The sequence below is a fragment of the Phallusia mammillata genome, chromosome 5, assembly GCF_965637545.1.
Source record: "Phallusia mammillata chromosome 5, kaPhaMamm4.hap1.1, whole genome shotgun sequence".
NCBI classification, from domain to species: domain Eukaryota; kingdom Metazoa; phylum Chordata; class Ascidiacea; order Phlebobranchia; family Ascidiidae; genus Phallusia; species Phallusia mammillata.
Genome location: NC_137256.1, coordinates 352325 through 376881, shown reverse-complemented (window position 1 = coordinate 376881; position 24557 = coordinate 352325). Strand labels below are relative to the sequence as shown.

At 40.9% G+C, this 24557-nt stretch overlaps 2 protein-coding genes across 4 annotated transcripts; one reads left to right on the top strand and one right to left on the bottom strand.

The window, feature by feature from the left end:
- Positions 1–1063: 1063 nt before the first annotated feature.
- Positions 1064–24557, top strand: LOC145227558 (ankyrin and armadillo repeat-containing protein-like). Of its 3 annotated transcripts, XM_080092410.1 has the most exons (32): positions 1064–1215; positions 3101–3182; positions 3240–3364; positions 3704–3827; positions 4010–4133; positions 6112–6285; positions 6348–6464; positions 6657–6829; positions 10401–10557; positions 10914–11074; positions 11935–12049; positions 12522–12715; positions 13604–13711; positions 15385–15502; positions 15885–15935; positions 16119–16320; positions 16607–16812; positions 16868–17050; positions 17250–17375; positions 17449–17636; positions 19887–20093; positions 20190–20366; positions 21855–22008; positions 22062–22223; positions 22280–22389; positions 22446–22568; positions 22623–22781; positions 22844–22961; positions 23021–23158; positions 23318–23497; positions 23717–23771; positions 23829–24557. In XM_080092410.1, the coding sequence occupies exons 1-32, from the start codon at positions 1112–1114 to the stop codon at positions 23896–23898; spliced, it is 4485 nt and encodes a 1494-aa protein (XP_079948536.1). In that variant the 5' UTR covers positions 1064–1111; the 3' UTR covers positions 23899–24557. The 3 variants fall into 3 exon arrangements, with proteins under 3 accessions (XP_079948536.1, XP_079948539.1, XP_079948537.1); XM_080092413.1 differs by lacking the exon at positions 13604–13711; XM_080092411.1 differs by lacking the exon at positions 15885–15935.
- On the bottom strand, positions 3824–5386 carry LOC145227561 (uncharacterized). Its single transcript, XM_080092416.1, has 4 exons — positions 5156–5386; positions 4961–5092; positions 4866–4892; positions 3824–4512 (listed from the first exon to the last, which is right to left on the bottom strand). Exons 1-4 carry the CDS (start codon positions 5337–5339, stop codon positions 4217–4219), a joined length of 639 nt encoding a protein of 212 aa, XP_079948542.1. The 5' UTR covers positions 5340–5386; the 3' UTR covers positions 3824–4216.

The window sequence follows — 24557 nt, the reverse complement described above, 5'->3', positions numbered from 1 at the left end:
ACAGTGGTCAAAAGCAGAATTCGTTTATGTTTGCGTAAAATCAGTGGTGGGATTCAAATTTTTTGTCAGTCGGTTTTATCACAAAAGTCATATTTTTCAGCCCGTTCTGTTACAAAAAGTCATTTACAGTAACCAGTAATGCTAACCGGTTCGCTGATCTTATAAAACTTTGTGCGACGGTTCTGTAGAACCGTTGCGAGCCGGCTGAATTCCATCACTGCGTAAAACGATACGTTTATACCGAAATCTGTCAAACGTTTCGATAAAATATGTTTTGCGGGAGTCAAGGCACTGCGATACGCATGAATAATTTCGCGTCGGTTTCTCAGAGCGACTAGGGACGCTACGTTCGTTCGATTTTACTGTTGATGTTTGCGACCCACAGTTTGAGAAGCCCTGCTCTAATAGATATACGCCTTCCATAAACTTGCATACAACAAACCGTATTTGTAGTTTTCCACACAATACCAAAAAATTACCAAGCAACACTGTTGTGTGTCGTATTTATAGAGAAATGATTGCTTGTTCGATGTTGCGGGGTAAACCAGAATTTTGGACAAAAGAAATTAAACAATGGCTCGTCTGTTCTTTTCGACTCTCACGGGTGTTTCTGTCAAACACAGCAGATATTAAGTGGCAGGATTACGTCTGGGAAGCCGTTTGTCGTGAACCCGGTCGCGATTGACTAATCAGCAAACAATAGCGGACATATTATACTGAAGTTATGGAATTAAATTAGAGACGAACACATAAGATTTAAGTGACAGCACAAAATGTTGATGGTTGCAGTATCTGCTGAAGATTGTGTGTTATGTTTTAGGGCAGTATATTATCTTAAACAACCAGTTAAATTGTCTACTGACATGTGAGAAAAGTAAAAGTATTTCTAAAACTAAATTCACACAAGATGTATTCTATATACACCAGTTCTTTGACAGTTATGTTTATGAAAAATAAATTACTCAAGTCTGAGTTTAGTGTTCTTAAATTTATACAAGATATGTAATTTTATAAATTTTATCATAAATATATCTATATTGGCTTCAATTCTTTTTTCAGATTATTTTTTAATTCATTTTGTTTCAATTTAATACTTGTGCAAGAATGTAAAATGTCTTCATTGCGACCACAAAGTGCAGCTGGTGTGCAGGACAATAGAAGTAATATTGACACAAGTTTAAATTTGCCATCAACACCTGCAAATGGAGAACAGAGGTATGAATGACTGTTTTAAAAAATTATGTAAACCAGTAAGCTGTGGGATATTTTATTGTATCATGTATAACTGTGGGATATTCTATTGTATCATGTATAACTGTGGGATATTCTATTGTATCATGCCCATCAATAACAAAATCTTTAATCAATGTAATTCAACAACATAATTACAATTGTCTTGATTAAAAAATATAACTTTAGTAATATATAAAAACCATAAACAACATGGCTTAAACCAGGGGTGGGCAAACTTTTCAGTGCAAGGGCCGCATTCAAAAGTTCTTAATCTCAGAGGGCCGCATAGTATTTCACCAACGGCTGCCAATTGCTTGCTTGTTTTTGTTTTTTTGTTTTAAAATAACTGGTGTAAAGAATTAGGTTTATATCCTATATATATATGCCATTTAAAGCCGCCTAAAATGCTCAGATTAAAATTTCTTACTTGACGCATAAGTTTAGCTAAACGGAGCTAACTGTTTATGATGTCATAATCTGTATTGTGACGATTGCGGTACCTGTTCTTTCGCATTGTTTGCACACAATAAGCGGATAAAAAGCCTGGCGCATATAGTTACTAGGCTGGTAATCTTTTTTCCAGTCTCACGAAATCTGTTTTTAGCAGTTTCAAAATCAAAATATTTGGCAAAATAATTTTAGTTACGTCACCGCCGCCAGCACGTGTATTTTAACATACATGGTCACAGCCGCACAAACTCGTCTCCGCGGCCGCAGGTTGTACAACCCTGATTTTGCCCAAAATATTAACGGAGTATATTTTCAGCTATGTGCAAATACGTTTGTTGTCACTGAAATTATTGGACAAACATTGATTGAAACGCCACAATTGCAATTGTTTCAAAATAAACAAGCATTTGTTGCAACACAGGCTACACCATGTATTTTTGTTGATAAATTCTTGCGCCAACATGAAACAAAGTAAGCCACTTTTAGTATCCATTTTTAGGTGTTGTGCGGGTCTGTGTTAACGATTCTAAAGCCTTGTTTAATGTCCGTTTGTAAAGTATTGCAACGACCTAAACTTGATCCAATGTGAACAAAGTTTTGGCGTCAACAGTGCGAAGTGGGCTGTAATTGAAAACGTGAATCGCTTTTACTTTTATTTTCCTTTATCGAATGAAGAAATTGTGTCAAGTGACAATTTGCAAAATAACGTGGCAAAAACAACAAGGTAAAGCAAGTAAAAAGTATCTGTGTTTGGTTCCAAAGTAAGTATGGTACGGGTGCAGATACTGCATATGGTATAGGTATCAGCAATTCGCACCTCCGGTACTTTTTAAAACTCTGCGACTGTGCTCATAATACTATTCAGCGTTACTAACATTCTCTTAAAACTTACTAACATTTGGCGGGCCGCATGAACTCCTTTGCCGGGCCGCATGCGGCCCGCGGGCCGTAGTTTGCCCACCCCTGGCTTAAACTGACAATCACTGTTTGCCTTTTTAATCATAATACAGTAAAACCAATGTACGGTAAACTGATGATGCCACATAGGCGAAATATATATTCTATTATTTGAACCAACTAAAAGAATTGGCTTGTTGTGTATGTTACAACCATTTTATAATGTGGATTACAGCAATTTATGACTACACATAGAATTTGAATGTAAATTTATTATTGCCATTGTAAACATATGCAAATAACTGATATGTATTGTAGCATTTAAGATCAGAGCTTCTAAAAATTGGGATCAAAGCTTCTCAAAAAACAGAATAAAATTTTGGGGTCGCAAAACATCATGCATTATTATGTTATTGTCCCGATAAATGGTATACATGCATATAGAAGCCCTGTTTTAAATCACAAAAAAAATGTGATATTTATTATTGCTGTTGTAAACATGTGCAACTTACTTTTGCAGAGCTGGATCAACACCTCGTCCAGCCACAGCAGGTTTAGCAACTGGGAGATCAAGCATTTCGTCACTAACTCCTCGACAATCGGTAAATTTTCCGTAATTTTGTTTGCTGTAATAATCCTGACACAAACTTGCCATACAGACACCGTCAGATGACAGCGGGCCACACAGGGATGCATTGTCGTATTATGACAGCTTTAAGAAGGAGGAACTTCGTGAGCTGATAGCACAAAGTACAGCTAGCTGGGTATTGTCACCGGATTTCCGGTAAATTTACATTTCTCTCATCCGCAGTGTAATTTTACAAAATAAATCTGCTTTTACAATATTTTAACCACTATTTACCCAGTCCTAGAGTGTCCCTACTTTCTGTAAGCTGTTTTACTTTTTGCTTAGGATAAGATTTGTTCAAGTATTCAGCACTGTAACATGGTTATATTATAGTAAACTGAAGCTTTCAGTGCACCTAAATCAATCTGTGTTTTGACAGAGCTTCAGTTTACTATGATTAAATCCGTTGGTTCAGGACGATTTCTGTAAAAGCACAGTTTTTTAGTTGTAGTGTAATATATTGTCAACACATCAATTGATTGTGTGTTTTTGCAGAGGAAACACGACTTTACCATGTGGACTTATTTCCAACCTAACTTTAAACCAGGACCCACAAATCACTTTGCTTTTTCCGAAAGACTCTAACATGCCTGATTTGGAATACAGAGAACTACACCAGGTGATAAATAAACTTTTAATGTGAAAAAATAAACCATGAAATTTTTGTGAAATGTAATGAAGTAACTACAAACAAATGTGGCAGTAAAAACAAGAATAGAAACAAGTGTTTGCTTGTGTGTGTTGTGACATTAGTGCTAAGTCTTCCACTGTAGACTTCTGTAACATGTTCTTTTGTTTAAGATTGTGCGAGAGTTAACTAACGGAATATACGGTGGGAATCAGATGCCCTCATTATGTTTGGAACCAAATTTTGACCGGAGTTCAACCTGTCAGATTCCAGTTGTGTACAAAGATACAAGAGTCGGTAAGTAATAAACTTTCAAAAATATTTTCTTACAAATAAAAAAGAACAAAAGCCAAACACAACACTCACATATGTAAAGCAAGTTATGACTGGAAAAATTGGTATGATGCTTGCAATTTGCTTAAATGTAATTTTTGTTTCTCAATATCTAGTCTTTGTTTTTCAACCTGCAGCAAGTCTTCGAGAACTTGTAAAATTTTCATTTGTACGTTGCAACTCTCGTTTAAATCCTCATTGTTTTGGTTTTGCTTTTCTGGTTTGTCTGATTTCACATTTGTAGCCGAAGTGTTAGATGTTTCGGAATTATTGTTGGTTTCATTTAACTCTTTTTCAGCATTTGACTTAATTTGAGCTTTTCTCCGTTGCCACGCTGACATGCCTGAAAAATATCAAACCCAGTGTTTATGGTTGTTAGGAATATATATGGTTGGGTCACTGGATACAAACAAACAGTAAATAGAAAGCTTTAAAACTTGTTTTAGACTCGGCAAATTTGTTGTAGAACCTTAATTAGTATTTTGTTTGCATCACAACAGTTGAATCACAAATTGGTTGTTAAATATGTAACCTTGTGGACGAAACGCTTGTTTATTAGAACTTTTTATTGTCAAGAAGAAGTGTATTTTGTTTAAAATGTTTGAAAAGAAGTTTAGTAAAATCTACCAGTTGAATCACAAAGATTTTTTACATGATTTTTGGTTTGTATAAAATTTACCTTTTAATAAAACTTACCTTTACGTCTTTGTCGGTGACATTTTCCTGCAAAAGACAAAGTTGAAACAATTGTTTTTTTATCACATTTAAATTATTATTCTGTAAAATCCTACCTTCCAAATGGCCCTTGAAGGACTGGCTTCGTCCGAAGGTTTTTTCACAATTTGGACAATGAAAATGGCTTCGAGTAGCCTCAAAACTACTTTTTCTTTGAAAGCAGTCTTTACGGCAGGGCAGAACATATGCTGAAATGCACATTTGTAGAAAGTTAATTCGGGGGTTTGTTGTTGTGAAAATACATTCCCTACCTGTTTGTTTCTTGACTTGAATTTTGAACCGATATTTAAAGTGAACGTTGGTCATGTGGTTTTGAAGGTGAATGCGGCGAGGAAAAGTTCGGTCGTAACATAAAGGACATTCCAGTCCCTTAATTGACCTCATTAACTTATCAATACTGCAACTGAATATTAAACTGGCTTCTTTTTCGGCCATCCAAATTTATTTTTCCTCTAAGAATAGCATTTAACAGCTGTAAGAATAACATTGCAGTGTTTGGAAAAACCTTCAGAATATTGCCCAAAAATAACAAAACAATACGGCTTTTTGTGTTTTGTCTGTACTCTTAATGGAAGTTGAGTCCTTCCAAACTGACACACCTTGTATTATTATTGCCTAATAAAACCTTACTTTAACTTTGAATGCATCCAAACTGGCGAAGTTGCGACAAACGAAATGCTTGGCGCTTTTGAGTGGCGCTTGTTTTGCACCAGCGCCGCCGCGCCATCACAATGTGACGCGCGCGCGGTAGTATTCGGTGTGGTAGAGCCTAAACATTATTTAGTGGCGCTTTTTTTGGCTAGTAACATTAGATTGCAGAACACAGGCTAAGCAAAGCTACACAAAACATGTGGAGTTCCAGGTAAAATTCCTTGCCGCCGTATTTATCAACGTTGTGTTGTATAAGTTTCGATACTGGACATAAACAAGGTACATAATACTACAAAACACCACATTAGTTCCACAGAACCGAAAAACGGCTGCAGATGTTTGTTCATTACTGCAAATTGTCTCTGTCTACATTATTTGTTACAAAAAAACTCTTATTCCTCTGTTTTACTTATTGTTGAGCTATTTTAAACCGAGTGATTATCATGTCACAATGTGTAATTAATCACATGGGTAATGTGCGCCATAGAAATACATTACATTATTTACATAATTTTGATATATTTTATTATTTTATAACTACATTATTTTTGTGAAGGTCAAATCTTAGTTGCTGTGGATTACGCGATGAAATCGTTTTGGCACGGAGTCAGCGTTCCCACCAAGAAACGAAGCAAGTTGTCGGAAAGATGGAGAGCTTTGTTGGACGTCAACACAGCGACAGGGGAATACAGCAAACATAAAAATCCTATTTCCGAGTTTACAGCCGCAGGTAGGTGGCGCTGTACTGTTGTTAAAATGTAAATGTCACGTAAAAACTTTTTTTGTTCATAGGTCAGGAATATGTGACATCAGATCCAACGTTTGTTGATTTGTACGAAAGTTTGAAGAAAGTTGATCCTGATGAGTGTTCGGCCGAGAAAGAAAATCGGTTCTTCAACACCTACTCGGGTATTAAACCTCTATTTAATCAGTGTGATCATGTGACGTTCGGCTGGTAAAACCCCCAAAAATGTCGAAAACAAGCTGGTATTTAAAAAAATAGATTCCAACTTAAAAGGCATTGGAAAAAAACTAAATTAGTGTAAATTTACCACATGTGCTGTAGCTTGTTAAAATGTAAGTTTATTTTTCTACTTTCAGAATTTGTAAAATGTGTTTTGTCTGTGCACATGTCGCGTGTATGTGTGTCTCCTATCGCGAACGTACTTGCGCTACACGCGACATGCGACATATCTTCCGCCGTCACGCTTCCTGATCACGATCACATCCACCCGATGTCGCTGCAACGTTTGCGCCGACGATTACGTCATCACGTAAGTGACGTAAAACCAATGTAATGGCGTGTTTGTGTTTAAACAGGGGTTTCTAAATCGAAGTGTAAATTTACAAGAATATTTATTTTCCCGGTCATTGAATAAACCAGTGGTTCTCAAAGATGGGTCGCGACCCAAATATGGGTCGCGCTACGGTAATTCAATTCTGCCCAAACGAACTATTACTGAATTAAGTAAACACAAGCGAATTTACTTAATGCAGTAATAAAGTCACCTCACTCGACCACGTTGTACAGTAAAATGAACCAATCATTACCACAAACAGACAATAGCCTTCCAACTTTACTGAAATAAGCTATTGCTGCCAGGCATAATGTATGACCAAGTATTGCTCATCCAGCAGTTTTATTGTAAACAATCGACGTTTCGACGTCCTATACAAGACGCCTTCATCAGGATAATGACATAACCTGCAGGACAACTTCCTTTTTAAAGCGACAAAATGCAAAACACACATATGTAAAACAGCGATAACAAGGTCGCGCGGCTGCAAACTCGCACCACCGTAGCGATAAAACAAGCTCAGTGGTGTAAAAGCGACCGATAATTTATCGGCATTAGAACATCTGTTTTAACGTTCATTGTGTTGGCGCGTGAATGGATGTTCCATGACTCTAGGAAACTTCGCTTGTGGTAATCAGTTTCATTCACCAACACCTGAGCAGCAGAAAAATTAATGCTGTGGTGGTGAGTCGTTGCATGGTTTACCAACGCTGATTTCTTCGCATCATTCTTGCACACATCCTTTTCGTGCTCCTTCCGACGCGTATTTAGACTTCTACCAGTCTCACCGATGTATATTTCGTCACACTCCCCGCACGGTATAGCATACACCACACCCCTAGTTGCAGTAGCATCTAGAGCAGGGGTTCTTAACCAGGGGTGCACGCACCCCCAAGGGGTGCGAGAACTGTTCCTAGGGGGTGCGGGGATGCTGAAACATTAAGGTTGGTTAGGTCTATTCTATTTAAGCAATTACAGAAGGGAGAGCGAAAATTGGTTGGTGATTCGAAAGGGGGTGCGAAAATTGGTTGGTGATTTGAAAGGGGTGCAGCAAGGAAAAAAGGTTAAGAACCACTGATCTAGAGGGTCTTTTGGGTGCGACAGCATCTGACGTAGGGTGTTTGCTGGTTTGACCCCAACCGATACACCAAAATCGGTCAACATACGACGGATTATATCTGTTAACCCTGGTATGTAGGGTGAGGTGACGAAGGAACCGCAGGGCCTCATTTACCCTGTACAACTCCGCCTGAAGCAATGCTGGGTCTGTCGTCAAGCGTCTGGCCTGGTATTTGAGTGCTTTGACAACAGCCCTTTTCTGGTACAAAGGATGATGGGATGTCAAGTGTAAATAGCGCATGGTACTGGTCGGCTTGTGATACACACGCTGGAAAGTCTACCATTTCAAAATTTCCACATCTAGAAAAGGAAGCCGGTTCTTGCTTTCCAATTCCATAGTGAACGCAATTCCTCGTTGCACATTGTTTAAATGTCGCAGAAACTCTGTTACCTGGTGTTTATGAATGATACAGAATGTATCATCTACATATCGTCGCCAAAATCGTGGTGGTTTGGCAAAAGTTTGCAAGGCACGTTCCTCCACAGACTCCATGACCATGTTGGCAACGGCCACTGACACAGGAGAGCCCATGGCCGTGCCATACATTTGTTTGTAAAAGGAACCTTTGAATCTGAAGTAAGTTTGTTGCAAGCAAATCTCAAGACCCCTATGTATGTCTTCATGTGTCCATGTGGTCCTGTCTTTAAAGCTGTAATCATCGAGTAACCGTGACTTGGTTATTTCCAATGCTAGGTCGATTGGTACGTTGGTAAACAATGAAGTAACATCAAATGAAACCAACGTTTCGTCTTCACTCAATGATTGTTGCGCATTCAAAGCTTTTACAAACTCTGCAGAATTTCTGACGGTAAATTCCGTGTTTCCGATCAGCGGCGCTAAAAGTCGAGCCAGATATTTGGCTAGGTTGTAAGTGGGGCTTCCGATGAACGACACGATTGGACGAAGAGGTACATTCTTCTTGTGGACTTTCGGCAATCCATATAAGAGCAGAACCATCTGTGCTGTGCAAGTGATGGAACATCGCATCTGAAATGCATTTTTTCTCCTTGTGCAAAACACCAACAAACTTGTTAAGAACTTGTTCCGTTCTTCGGGTCGGGTCACGTGGCAGTTTCTTGTACGTGCTTGAATCATGCAAAAGCTCGTGAATTTTGTCTTCATAAACCTTGCGGTCCAAAATAACGGTACTATTACCTTTGTCTGCTGGTAGAATGGTAATGTCGTATGGTAATTCCAACTTTACTGTTACGCACATGGCGATTGTAACGTGCTAGCACGAGAAATAATAGGACAAGGTAATGATGCGAAACTGAACGTTGAGATGTAATAGTCAGCGTTCAAGAATGAGTAAGTATTAGATTTGGGATTCACTTCTATCAATGATCATGGTGCTGTAAAGCCGCAATGTGTGCTGTGTTATGCAGTGTTGTCGAATGAATCAAGCTCGTTTGAAGAGCTCGTTCAGCCTGCAGCCATTTTTACATGGTCAGACTACTATGCGGCGACGACGTGGCCTCGAAATTGCAGTACGTCTCGTTATTGAGCAGCACAACCTCTTTCCCTAACACGGGTAGTTAGTTAATAGGGCCCCTTCGACTGGTCCCACCAACGTTCCCTTCCCAGTCGTGTTTACCATCACTGCGCCAACCTCACTTTCTTGTGAGCCGCGGTCCCATAACGCTTTATAATACGGTGTAGCTGCAGCGCGTTTTGGTATCATCCACCAATTGTGCCCTTTACTGTTTTGCGCTTAATAACGTTTTAATGTTGCGCAGCTATCTCCGGCTTGGTGATTGTTTTAGTGCTATTGTATCTCTATGTTTTCTTTCACCAAGCGAAATAAACTCAACTCAACAGTTAAATATATAAACCATTTGTTTGTAATCACCACTCCTTGTTTCATAGAACTGTGTACTACAAATGGTTGTCTGTGTCTCTTTCTATTTCATGCATATCAGAAATTTTTTAAGGTTTGGGTCGTGAGGTGTTCATAAAACTCAGATTTGGGTCGCGGGTAAAAAGTTTGAGAACCACTGGATTAATCGCAGGTGATTATAGTAATTGTGATGCAATAGAGTCGATCTTAAACTGTTCGTCATTTAATTGTTTCGAGGAACCCTAGTAAAAGTTTGTCTGCAAAATTTCGATTTAAATAAACAAACGCACAAATCTGCCAACTACTATGATTTTATGCATAAAAAAAAAATTTTAAAGCGTAATATCGCAATGAAATTCACGTGTTAAACGTTTTTACTTGCGTCGTAACAATCGTTTCGAAATATAATCCATATTTCGCCACTGCTTTCAAACAAAGGCAAAAGTTTCTAAAATAAAAGCCGCATTCCTAGTTTCCCACTGGCTCTCACATTGAGTTTTAAAACAGAAGCTCATTCTAAAAGTTTCTTGTTGCAATGAAAACCTTTAGTGCTCTAAATATCAAGGAAGCTGTGGTTTAAATGTTGTCAGGTTGGACTGATTCGTGCAGCGATTGAACGCGACCCGGTGACGCAGAGGAATCTGAAACTTCTGCAATTTATCACCTCTCTGTCCGCCCTCTTGGTGGCGCTAAGGCGTCGGTTGATGAAAATCCCTGATTTGGGAGGATTGCTCACCCCGCTATCAGGTCACGAATAATTAAGAGTAAGAGAGATGAGTTTATTTCGCGTGGGGATCATAGCCACACAACTTGGCACGCGTTCCAAGATTGCCACGCGAGGTGGTTTTTCATGGCACGCCAACCGATTTGTGTTTTTTTATTGAAGTAACAATTGCCTTAAAATTCAGCCTTACATGCACAAAACGCTCTGCTTTCTCTTTATTATTGATATCTGCTGGCACGAACCACTATTATTTAGAAAAACGTTGGCACACGAGGTCATTAAAACTTTGGAATAACAAGTAAATTGGCACGCGTCGCTTATAACGGTTGCCGACCCCTGGTTTACAACGAGTCTAACACTGTTGTATGACGTCATGCAGGTGACGTATTACGAACTGAATCCGAAATTCCGCCCTTCGCGATTGGTCCAAAAGGTGCTCAACCATGCGAAACCTTCACGCTTGACCAAACAGGAGAGCGATGTCATCTTGCATCAGCTCACGGGGAAATTCAGTTTGACCTTGACACAGATGACATTGAGGTAAGCGTTGTGACGTTGAGTGAAGCAAGGTTATCTACAAATAATAACTATGTGCTGCTTACCGTATTTACTCGATTGTGATGATAGGTAATATTGTTCTGTAACATTTCTTTTGTATTGCTACATAGTACATCTATTTTACAACAATTGCTGGTCACACAAATAGTTCTACCCAGCAGAACGTATATTGACGTGTAAAGAATGCCAAAAAAATTTGCAAACAACAAAGCCGCGGTGTGGAAATGTAATATTAAATTATAAGCCGCCATCGAATGTAAGCTGCACAAACGGTAATGTAAAAAAGACGCTTCTTACAATCGAATAAGTACGGTATGTATAAAAGTTATTGTGAAGTTTCACATGTAAGCATGCGTTCCGTTTCAAAACATCAATGAGGTGTTTTGTAGGGATGTGCCAAAACTGCAAATGTTCTGTTTGGTCGAGCACGAGCATCTTACTTTAATGCTCGGTGCTCGCCTCGGTGCATTATGACGTCACAAAAAATCCCCCTTTTAAGTTTTAGCTCTACAATGCCCCTTACGTCACCGGCGGTGTTTCATTAAGCTGTACATGCTCATAAAGTACGCGTTTTTCCACCATCTAGTGCATTTATAAAATCATTCGTTTTTGTTCATAAACACCCTCTAGAACACTAGTTACGTATGTTAGCAGGGCATGGATATGCAAATTTAACGCTCGGGTCAGTTTGTGCTGCTCGGCCGAGCACCGAGCATTAAAAACAACGTTGCTCGGTACCGAGTACTCGGGTTCTGGCTCGGCTCGGCCCATCCCTAGTGTTTTGGTTTGGTCAGTTTTGTTGTAAATTCTTATTCGGTTCAACACTACTTATTTGATTACAGACGTTGTCCGATGACGATTGGTCTAGCCATGTTGCGGTTGAGGCAGGGCGACATCTAGCGGATCTCCTGACCAACCGACCGCGACAGGAGTATTCCGTCCCCTCAACATCGCTCGGTACAAGCAGTACTCTGTGTTGCGAACTTAACAAACATAAGATAAGAAAAAAAAACACTTAGGAACACTATACACGGACTTGATGAGTATTTAATCATATTTAATCATAAACATAAGTGCCAAGGAACTGGTGTATATAGAATACACCATGCAGACATTTCAACAATTACTGTTGTCAGTGTAGGTTGTTAATCGAGCTGTAGAACACCTGCACTGATGATGACAACAGAGATTGTTGAAACGTCTGCACTAAGATGTATTCTATATACACAAGTTTTCTGGCAGTTATGTTTATGATCAGAAAAATGCACATTGCGTTTAAAATATCTGCGTATGGCAGGTTAATTATTTAATCAATGCAGAATATTTTTTTGCTTGTGGCGCAAGACATCACATTACACAACGCATTAACTTTCCGTCGCACATCTTTTCGTGCTGTGCCATGTTACATAGGAAGTACTTGTTGTTGCAGATGGGAGTATGTACCACGTGATCCGTATCCCTCTCACCACTTATTACCCAGCAACCCCGCCCATCCCAGCCTGGCTTCATGCAAGATACCAGCTACTAAGCTCCTACAGACCGAGAAAGCTGCCAATGAACGATCAACAACTCGACGAAATGATGAAAAGAGTCTTTGGGTTCCGCCAAGCTTTGAACAACAAGGTTAGCACAGATGCGCGCGAGTTATATCTACGTTATTAATACTAAAAAGTAACTGAGTTGTGGTTTTAAGTAAGAGTTCTGGACACAAGGAGTAAATTTTAGTATCTGCTGGTAAAAAACTGCTACTTCTTGTTCTTGTTCATCAATCTCCATCTGCGATGACTATTTAAGTGCAGGTGGCTTTCACACGTTTACCAATTATAAACTACTGTTATAATCAAACCAAATGTGACAAAGGCATGAGCAGCTGCAATCGAATATTATCGTCAGATACATCACTTTACTTTTGAAGTAAACGTGCTAGGTGAAGCATTGAAGGATACAGCGCAAGTGAAGTATTTAAATGAGGAGGCGCAGGTAAAGTATTTAAATGAGGAGGCGCAGAAGCATCTCGGTTGCTCTTTTAGACTAGTGTGGCTCTATTATTCAAAGAAAGTGAATAGAAAGTCAACAAATAATTTATGCTGGCGTAAAAGATCGATTATGCGAGCTTCATGGCAGTTGGTAGCCTATTTCATTGTTGTTGTAACATTGGTTACAGTCTCTTGTCGAAAAGTGCTTGCAGAAAAACTGTAGTTAGACACAGACGCGTTAAATCTATCAAGAAATGCCACACAATGTTTCTGGTTGTTAATGAAAGCGCTTTGTCTGACCTGTGTAGTTCAGTTGGCAGAGCGCGAGTTCAGGAAATGCTACAGATGTGGGTTCGAATCCCACCGCTGCTAAATTGTTCTAGCCTATGATGGTCGCTGGTCTGTATTAACGCTTCGGGACTGATCCCAGTTATAAATTTATGTTCATCTTAACTCTGTCTGACACACAATATTCAAATATTCTAGTTGGAAGTTATAGCACAATAATCTTATAGGTCTTATCTATTATTTGCAGAGTGTGGAAGGAAGTCTCAAACTCTCATGCCGTCGCGGACTTGTAGCCCCCTTTATCGCCCTCATGCGGAAAACTGCAAGCTCGAGTTTATTTTCTCCAGATGTGCAGGTTTGATGGTGACGTTGTTGTTTTTGTGTAGAATGTTGACGCTGTTGTTTGTGTGTAGGAAATGGCGCTGTTGTTTGTGTGTAGGGCATGGGTGTTCAGCACGTGGTACGCGTGCCAAATGTAGCACCCGACGTTTTTGAAATTGCCACGTGAGGTCTCTGACAAACATTCACAAGCCTTATACTAAGGTTTGTCACGTAGTTAAAATGGTCCAATAATCGTCACAGTTGCAACAAACGACCTCTAATTATGACCTGCATCTTAGTACGTGAACCTAATTAAGTTCACTAAATTTCTATTACAATGGGCAGGATAAATTTGGAAATAATGCGCGAGGGCCCCTTAGCTAAACAAACCTAATGCAGCGGTTTGCAAACCGAGGTCCGAGAATTAATTTGAATAGAACCGCAAGAGGTTGTGATCTTGGCACGGCAGCGTGTACGAGTTGGGCATCCCTGGTGTAGATGTTGACGTTGTTGTTTGTGTGTAGGGGATGACATTGTTTGTGTGCAGGGGATGACGTTGTTGTTTGTGTGTAGGGGATGACATTGTTGTTTGTGTGTAGGGGATGACGTTGTTTGTGTGCAGGGGATGACGTTGTTGTTTGTGTGTAGGGGATGACATTGTTGTTTGTGTGTAGGGGATGACGTTTCTATGCAGGGGATGACGTTGTTGTTTGTGTGTAGGGGATGACGTTGTTGTTTGTGTGTAGGGGATGACATTGTTGTTTGTGTGTAGGGGATGACTTTGTTGTTTGTGTGTAGGGGATGACATTGTTGTTTGTGTGTAGGGGATGACTTTGTTGTTTGTGTGTAGGGAATGACATTGTTGTTTGTGTGTAGGGATAACATTGTTGTTTGTGTGTTGGGATGACATTGTTGTTTGTGTGTAGGGAATGACATTGTTGTTTGTGTGTAGGGTTGACATTGTTGTTTGTGTGCAGGGGATGACATTGTTGTTTGTGTGTAGGGGATGACATTGTTGTTTCTGTGTAGGGGATGACATTGTTGTTTGTGTGTAGGGATGACATTGTTGTTTCTGTGTAGGGGATGGCGTTGTTGTTTGTGTGCAGGGGATGACGTTGTTGTTTGTGTGCAGGGGATGACGTTGTTGTTTGTGTGTAGGGGATGACATTGTTTGCGTGGAGGGGATGACATTGTTGTTTGTGTGCAGGGATGACGTTGTTGTTTGTGCGTAGGGGATGACATTGTTTGTGTGTAGGCGATGACATTGTTGTTTGTGTGCAGGGGATGACGTTGTTGTTTGTGTGCAGGGGATGACATTGTTTGTGTGCAGGGGATTACGTTGTTGTTTGTGTGCAGGGGATGACGTTGTTGTTTGTGTGCAGGGGATGACGTTGTTGTTTGTGCGCAGGGGATGACGTTGTTTGTGTGTAGGGGATGACGTTGTTGTTTGTGTGTAGGGGATGACGTTGTTTGTGTGTAGGGGATGGCGTTGTTGTTTGTGTGTAGGGGATGACATTGTTGTTTGTCTGTAGGAGATGACATTGTTTGTGTGCAGGGGATGACGTTGTTGTTTGTGTGCAGGGGATGACGTTGTTGTTGGTGTGTAGGGGATGATGTTGTTGTTTGTGTGTAGGGGATGGCGTTGTTGTTTGTGCGCAGGGGATGACATTGTTTGTGTGGAGGGATCACATTGTTGTTTGTGTGTAGGGGATGACTCTACTTCACCACGCTTGCATTCACAACCGGCAGATGATCCTGAGTATTTTGTTGGGGCAGAAACCGAACTTAAACGTCAGACGAACCGAGATTAACCCGCGCTCTACACGTGAGTGAACACTTTGTATTATTTGTTTTAATCAGCTGCTTTTCGTCTATAAGCAAAACTTGACAAAACTTTTAAAGCCGTTACATACTATGTGTTTCCTGGCTATTGTCCTTATTGTCAATACAAGGTCAAATTTAAAACGGGTAGAAGAGCGATTAAACTGTTGCCGCTAGGCAAAATGTATCAACAAAATTTTTAGTTATTCCAGCAGTTTTTTATTGTAATATGCCGACGTTTTGATCTCCCAAACAAGACACCTTCATCAGGGTAATGGCATAAATTAAAAACACAGTTGTAAAGTATTTGTTTTTTAAGCTAGAACTATGTTACAAATTTTGAATATCGTCGCCATTTTTCTGAAGCGATTTTATGTTGAACCCAGAAATGGCAGGTTTCGATTTATCTGATGACGATTTGTTTGTTGAAAGGACCGGTGAGCTTTTTTATGAATGGAACTAACCCGCTTGTGTGACGTAATAACATGCTTGTTGTCATTCAACGTCATCTTTGTTGTTGTTCATGTAGATTTGTGTTTTGGCCGAGTTGTATAATGTTTTATTGACTGCGTTTTAAGCAGAAAGTGATTTTGTTTTGAAACCTTCAAATTTTATGACAGGCGCGACCCCCCTGCACTTTGCTGCCAGATGTGGCGCCCTCGAGTGTGTAACAGCGCTCCTAGCGAGCAAAGTGAACCCAATGGTGAGCGATGCCCGCAATCATTCAGCGATCCACCACGCATGCGCAGCAGGTCACACGGCTATTGTGAGGTCACTACTGCGACGTCACCCGAATTTACTGGAAATGCCAGCAACTGGGGGGTGGGTTGTGTGGATTAATTTGTTATTTGCGCGAACGTTACCTGGATATTGTTTTTGTGTTTTCAGTGAAAATTCGTCGAGTTGTAACTGAAGGTATTTTCACTTCACTCGTATTCATGCTCCAATCGTCACTAACAAAGCAATCACGTCATCACAGCGCATAATTAACTTGTTTTAATTCTTTCTGCAGCAATTAAAATGACACAAACGATAACACACTAATCTCCATCAAATGCAGTCGTTGCCACATTTTTTTCCCGTCACAATTTATCGTTATGCTACATAGAGACAATGCGACCCCCCTGCTCGTTGCTGCCTCCAATGGTGCTATTGAAACACTCAAGTTTCTCCTCAAGTGTGGCGCAACAATGACTGCTTGTGACGTCAACAATGACGGGCCGATACAGCGCGCTGCTTTAAACTACCACACTGACGTCATCGAGTACTTAATCGGGCGCACTGGAAGCCACGATGTGTGGATATGTCTTGTTGGTAGGTACAGTCTGCGCATGGGCGTGGCTCAGCCAAAAAAAGTCTTTGTTGACAGAAATGTTGGCTGGTCGTCACGTGACAAAGCAGGACGCGTCACTTCGGTGTTTGGAAGTTTTGCTCGATCGTTCACCCAAATACTGGAAACCTCTTCTCGACTCCGGGGCTGTCCCTCATCTCGTTAAGCTGCTCCAAAGTTCGAAAAGAAGACCGAAGTCGGCGACACTGTCGGTTGATTCTGGTCGGTTTTATGTTTCCTTAAAGTTTTGCAGACACACGACGGTTGTACTGTTTAATCGTCTTATTTCATATTTAAATCCAAAACTTACACATTAGCTGTGGTACCATAGTATATTAAGCGTTATAACTTTTTGCTCTGCATTAAGCAAAGTTTAGTGGATAACTTCTGCTCACTCAGTTAATGCTTTGTTGCGTTCCAGGACTCGGCAGGGATTTGGACGATGAGAATTGTTCACCGATCCGCTCCTTGGCCTGCTCCGTTATTTGTCTCATGTCAGAACAGGATTCTGTGCGGGTCGAAGTTGCAAATGCTGGCGCAATACCAAGTATTTACCGGGAATTCACCCAACCCCCTTGGAAAATTTGAAGGAAATTTGAAACATGTTCTTTTGTGTCCAGCTTTGATTTCTCTGTTGAAACCGAGCAACGATGGTGATCCGGAGCACCGAGGTTTGGATGACGAGAGATGCGAGATCCAATCGCGTTCTTCTGTCGTTCTCTCGGATCTCGCTCATGTTGACGACAACGCGTCACGCATCGCTGATTACGGTGGTATCCGGCCCCTTGTGGAACTTCTGCAAGTTGATGTAAGTTTGCGTCGAAATGTTTTGGCCATAGACTGCTTATATCATCAGCGCACAAATTTATTATATTGCTGGCCGCAGGTTCTGAACGGCCGCCAGTGCGACCACTGAGTCTTAGATTAAACGTCTAGCACAGGGATCTTTAACCTTTTTGGCTCAATCGCCCACTTTCCAAGGCACTGGCTCAAAATCGCTCACGCTATGAGATGTTATTTGTGTAAAAGTTCTGCCTTTTGAGCAGATATTGGCGTTACATTTACCTAGCAACACGAAAGCTTCGGTTAACAGTTAAAACCTAATTTAATTGTAGGTTCATTTCAAGCATTTCAAACGCATCCTACAACGATTTGTCACATCACAGACAAAACAATGTTACGATTATGCGCAAACAATCGCCTCCTTTTGTTGAAATTTATGGGGCATTACTCGGTAGAGGAGAATCCTAAATGAAATACTTCACAGTTTGGGAAGCGCTTGTAGACCTATAGGAAGTGTGAACGCGAAACAAGTTTGAGGTAAAGCTCGTTACCGTTGTATATTAAAAGTATGGCCCGTCTCCGTCACCATACATAGCCTCAATAAAGTGTCCCCTGTGTCTAATTAAATGCCCAACTAGGGTTTCTCAAATTTGCCACTTTGGCTTATCCCGGGATTCCGGGACAAAAACAACCTCAATCCCGGGATCCCGGGATTTTATTCGATTTTTGTTAAATTTATAATATTAGTTTGTTTGTTTCATTTTTATTTCTAGTGGGCCGGAAAAGCATGAATGTAATATGTTCAGAAGGCCACCGTAGAGCAGCCTGTTATTTTCTAAGTTAATTGAATATTTTTTTAAGTTGAAATCAGTTTTCAAATTAGTCAGTTGGTAAGTCCAATTTAGTTCAACCCATCAGGTTCCAGCTACTGAGATAGGATTAGAACCCACAACCTTGTGACACACGTCGATGGCGCTATAACCACAACGCCGTCTTGGAATTTTACAAATTGCCAGATTTTTACCAACTGGAGACCTATAGCGCGAATTTGACTAACTGGGTTCTATAACGTGGGTTCTAACACTGTTGTAATGTTCGCAACAGCAGAACTATTTATCATTCCTGTTTGAATTGTTGCAAGAAACCTCGGTGAACACTTTAATTCACGGAAACCCAGTGGATGTCGCACCTCTGGTTGAAGAGTGCAACTAAAAACGCATTCAATTTTTGTCCCGGGATATCCCGGGACAAAGAAAAAATCCCGGGATAGAATTTTTTGCTAAAATTGTCCGGGATCCCGGGAGAGAAACCCTATGCCCAACCTTAGTTTCGAGATCACAAAAAGTACAAACAATCCCCAGTAAACACAATGTATTGAAATAACAGCATGTTTAAGCTGGTGTTTGTTTGCAAGACGAATTATATCTGCTTGTACGTTAAAGTTAGCTGAGTCTCACAGTTTAAACAATTATTAATGTTGAAATCGCCCCTTTTGAAGTCAAATCGCCCCTCACTAGGGGGCGATATCGCCACCGTTGAAGAACCCTGGTCTAGCAGCTGCAACGTCTATGTTGATTTGATTCGTCAGTAAATGAGTTTGCATCGAAAATACTTGTGGCCAAAAGTTGTACTTATAAACTGCCTAAATCAGTGGTTCCCAACCTTTTTTGCATTCCTCCCTTTGCCCATTTTCGAACTATTCATTCCTCCCCACAAGAAGAAAAACAAATATAACATAAAAAAATTATAGCAATTTAAAATATCAATTTATTTCACATTACAACTCAATGCGAAATTTGCTCTTGTTTGCGCTCTGAAAGTAGTTGTACACGCGGCACAGTTCGTGACAGTGCAATTAGGCTACAGAATCCTTTACAAGCGGTTCCAAATGTGAACTGCACACAAATTTTAATGGACATCAATGTATATACAAAAATATTCTGAAACATTTGTAATCTAATTTTTTTACAGTTTTTTTGAAATACCTCCCCTGAACTCATAAAATTCGTCCCTAGGGAGGAATTCCTCCCCGGTTGGGAACCACTGGCCTAAATCATCGGCCCACACATTTACGATTTTTGAACTCTAGCAGCTGCAGCATTGTCTAGCAGCTGCAGCATATATAAGGTGAAGTCGGTCGTTAAATTGACTGCTTGATTCTTTTTTGCATAATCCTAAGCGAGCTCGTTCATTCGACCGACTTGTTTGTTCACGAATTCTGAACTTGCTTTCATGTAAGTGATTTGCGACCCGGCTTATACCACTTCTACATCAGGTCGTCGATGTCTTGGTGAACGTCATCAACACTCTTGCCTCCCTGTGTCGGGGGGACAAGTCCGGTGCTGGCGACATCCAGCGGAGGATTATGGAGTGCGGAGCTTCCGGGTTTCTTGTCAATTTTCTCACGGTTCGTGACGATGCGTTGCAGACAGCCGCTGCTGACGCAATAGCCGCCGTTTGTGACGAAAACAATGAGAACCAGGTAAACAGTCCTGGGCGGGCATACTGCGTCATTTTTCGGTTAATAATGTCTGTTACAGATATAAATTGGTACGATAATGTGATTGTCTTCTTATAGAACGACTTTGTGAATATCGGAGTTCTACCGCCACTGGTGGCGATATTGCGCGGTCACTGTATTCCGGCTCAAATGAAGGCGGCACTTGCAGTTGGATGCATCACCAGAGGGAACCAGAGTTCACAGCAGGAAGCGTCACTGGAGGGCGCCCCCGCATCGCTCTGCAGACTTTTTCAGGTTTTTTGATACAGCCAAGCCGAATAATCGTCTACTCCAATTAACTGTGTGTCTACAAAGAGAACTACGAAACAAAAAAAAATCTGACAAAGTTTAAAAACGCGTTATACCGAGTGAAGAGGTTTCAAATGAAAATCGTCTTTAGTGTTTAAAGGCGAGATTTTTTTGGCATTTTCGCGCTAATAGCCCTTGATGAGCCAACATAACCTGTACGGAGCCTGTACGATAAAATCAGGGAGTCGAACCGCTTGTCATATGGGTTTAGGTTCGGTTCGGGTTCGCTTTGTTTTGTTTTTAAGGTTTCGGGTTCGGTTCAGGTTTTAAAAAAATGTTCATTTTCGGGTTCGGGGTTTGTCCCGTTTTGGGCAAATTATCCGGTCCGAACCGGTTTGCGGTTTTTCAACCGGTTTAAATTTTCATTCGTTTCAATTTAACTCTACCCATCATCTACCTGGCCTTATTAAACTTCAAAAAAATTTTGCCCGTGCACTGTTATTTTTGACACACCCTATAAGTGTTATCTCGCGTATTCTTCCATGCGCTGTTTTGAAAAAAATTACAAAAAATAAAACAGACTGCATTTTTTACTAGTTCGGTTCGTGTTCGGGTCCAACGCCAAACAAAATATGGGGTTCAACTCCGGTTCGGGTTTTTAGAAAATCGTAATTAGCGGTTAGGGTTCGGTTCGGGTTTAATGAAATTAACCGCTCAAACCGGTTCGCGGGTTCGGGTTCAGTTACGGTTCGACTCACTGGATAAAATACTTGCGGCCTGTTTACAATAAAGTCGCAAAGGAATTCTCTGTCACCGTTGAAACGTGTCCTAATAAGTTTTCAGCCAGAGAAGAACAAACGAGCACTTCTGTTGGCAACGTGTCTTGTTTATACACCACCCGCTTTATCGCATAATCCGGTTATTCCCATAAAAAAACTTTTTTTTTGCATGCGATTAACCGAATTCGTCTGTTTTCACGTATTATTGACAGCTTACGTCAGGGGCGTGCAACATACGGCCCGCGGACCAGTGTCCGGCCCACGGCATCTATTTTCGTGGCCCGCGCAGACTTCAAAATACTCCATCAATTATGAATACTTTTTACTGTTAGAGCATGGAATGTCGCTATTTGTACACCATCACTGTTATTTTTGACTTTGTGCCACGTCACACCGCGATAAAGTTTTAACCACTGTGACGACATATTCCCGCTTTTGCATCATAGTATACATTATAAAATGCTTTCTTCATGTATGCCTTTCTAGCAAAGATTCAATAACATGATTTATAGGTGCAGTAAATGTATTGAGATTTATTCTACAAAAAGGTTAGCACTCAAAGAGTACCTTGATTGTGTGCGCTTTGCTATTAAATAAACTGTTGTATGTGTTGCTTTATTGTCAGGCCCTCAGCATTATTTTAACAGTAGGTTATGGCCCACTGCGATAAACAGTTGCACGCCCCTGGCTTACGTCATGAAACCTATTTGTGCAGATTTGGTCGGATGAGGTAAAGGAATGTGGCGCATGCGCACTGTGGTCGTTGGCTGGCAACCACCCGGAGCAGCAGAGAGCCATAGCTGAAAGAATCGGGACAAGCCAAATAATTGACATGCTGCTCAGCAAGTCCGACACGCTTCAGTTGATCGGTGAGCCAAAGTCACTGTGACGTCATAGTGATGCTAACCGCTGCCAAAAACAGGTTGCCAGGCGGTGGCAGCATGGAGCTGGAAAAGTTCGTCAAGTCAAAGTTGCTTGTCACGTGACAACACCATTCCTCCGCTCATCCGACTGTTGCGATTGGAAAGATCGACTCGGAAGGTCGTCATGGCAACCCTCGACGCTTTAAACAACATGTGCATTGGTGCGTGACAATTGTACTTAAACTCCTACAGTGTAACTAACTTCACACTGGTTCAGGCGTCGCTCACATTAACAACAAACAAACACAACTTCTCATTGCCGAAGAGGGCGCCATAGAGCTGTTGCTCAACCGGGTCTGGAGGACGTCACGTGATGAGACGATGCAGGTAACACGTCAACATCAAGATGTGTGACGTCACAATGACACAGTGTCTATTGTCAGGTTCGTCTGCTGCACTGCTTGGCTTGTTTGGTGAGCGGATGCCAGGAGAATGAGGAGAAGTTGAATGACCTGGATGGATTCGGATTCGAAATTATTTTGGAAATACTCAACTCCGCCAACCTGGTGCGTCATTATAATTTTGTTCGGTTGTTTGTGGTAATATGCAGTTGTTTTCAGTCAGTAAAGTTTCAAGCAGCCTCAGCACTTGCTGTGTTCGCATTTAATCGTCTCCAACAACAACAACGAATTTCACGCTTGGGTGGCTTGAATCTCACAACGTTTGAGGATTTGTTTCGCTGCAATGACCCTGGTCACGTGACAGGCGCAGCTTTTCAGGTATGTTGTTGAAGTTGACGGTGATGTTGATGCACTTTGTAACGAATCCGTAATATTTGCAGCTTGTAGTTCTGGCTCGTGTCGTCACAAGCCTACCACTTGTGGAGGCGTCCGCTAGAGGCGTCATATTGCTCGTGAATGCCCTTGATGACGTCAGAGACGAGGTTGTGGTGATGGCAGGTGTGACGTGTGGAAGTTTAGTTGCTGTTGCAAAGTATTTACAGCGTTTTCTGTTTCAGCGGATTACCTCGCGTCCCTGGCACACACCAGAGCTGGGGTGCCCGATGCCATTGTGACATGTGAAGCTGTTCCTAAACTGCTGGAGAAACTTAATTCGAGTGATAAGCTGCTTCGGCAGTCGGCCGCGCAGGCTTTGGGTGGGTTTCGTGTTTACTTGGAGCAGTGATTATTACCTGTTTATGTATTTCTCTGCTCGTTGATAAATAAGCCTCAACTTTCGATATTTTGTACATTAACACCCTACTTTGGTCCTTTACATGTACGTTTGGTTAAATCTCCCACTTGGTACTTGACAGGTTATTTGTCGTTCAACCGAACAGCGAGTCGGGAGTTGATGGGAGCTTGCAGGGCAACAGAAGGAGTTTATTCAAATCTCACTGTGAATTTGGGGGAAGATGGTCGCATTTCCGATGAATTTGTGGCGGAATTCAAACGACAAGCAACGATTGGACTTCCCATCGCTAACACCAATAAAAGTAATACAGTTTTCTGTTTATAGAAGTGATCTCTAAACTGAGTGTAGTAACTACAAGAGCTGCGAAAAGTTTCTAGTTTCCAATTTACGAGACAGCACAATTGATGGAACTGTGGGAAGTTTTTTTAATGTGGGCTCGCAGACGTAATTTTATCAAAGGAGCGAATCACCACAATATTGTTGGGAACCACTGACTTGTATTGACTGATTTTCACTTTAGGGACTTCCCGACCTCAAACAGCTTGCTCCACAGCAAACAGGCCTCATAAGAACAGGTGGGAAAGTTTTGCAATCACTCTTTTCTTCTAATTTCATCAAAATATTTTGTGCAGAAATCCACGCAAATCGTTTCGATCAAGATCCATTTCTCCTGCTAATAGAATTGTGACGTCAAAGAAGTAAAGTATGACGTCTTAAATCATGATGTCGTCCAAGGACACAGAACAATTTTTTTTGCTGAATTGAATTTCCGAAAGGAAATATTTACTGTGAACAATTTTAATTAAATTTTATAAGTTTTTACCTTTTCAGTCGCAAACTGTGATTTTTGATACTTTTGTTAGTTTGACTTTATCATTGACTTGATACTGTGTAATATTTTTATCTATGCCTTTCTTTTACCATCATGCATAAGAATTTATGTTTTCGTCCACCACCCTTTTTGTTAATATTACCTTTAGCTACAAACATTTGTCGTGAATGGTTGGTTTGGCATGAATTGTAATTACTATCAGCCTGAAGGAGGGCTTTAACCTGGAAATTTCTAAACCTCCGGAATTTCCCAAAGCGAAGTCCGGAATTTAGGATTTCTTCAAAAGTTTTGCACGCATGTGACGCAACCAATAACCGGAAGCACCAGTGAGTGCCAGAACGCAGGCTCGATGACGTCAGAAGCGCCAGTGATGACGTCTCGTCGGCGAAGCAGTGCGACATCGAAACCGTAATCGCCATGTTTGTTGTACGATGTGTTTTTAAGCATTGTTGGTTTGCCGCAGTTGAGTGTGGAAGACGGGATTAGTAAGGGACGTTGATCAGATTCATAAAGTGGTTGGATTCCTGTA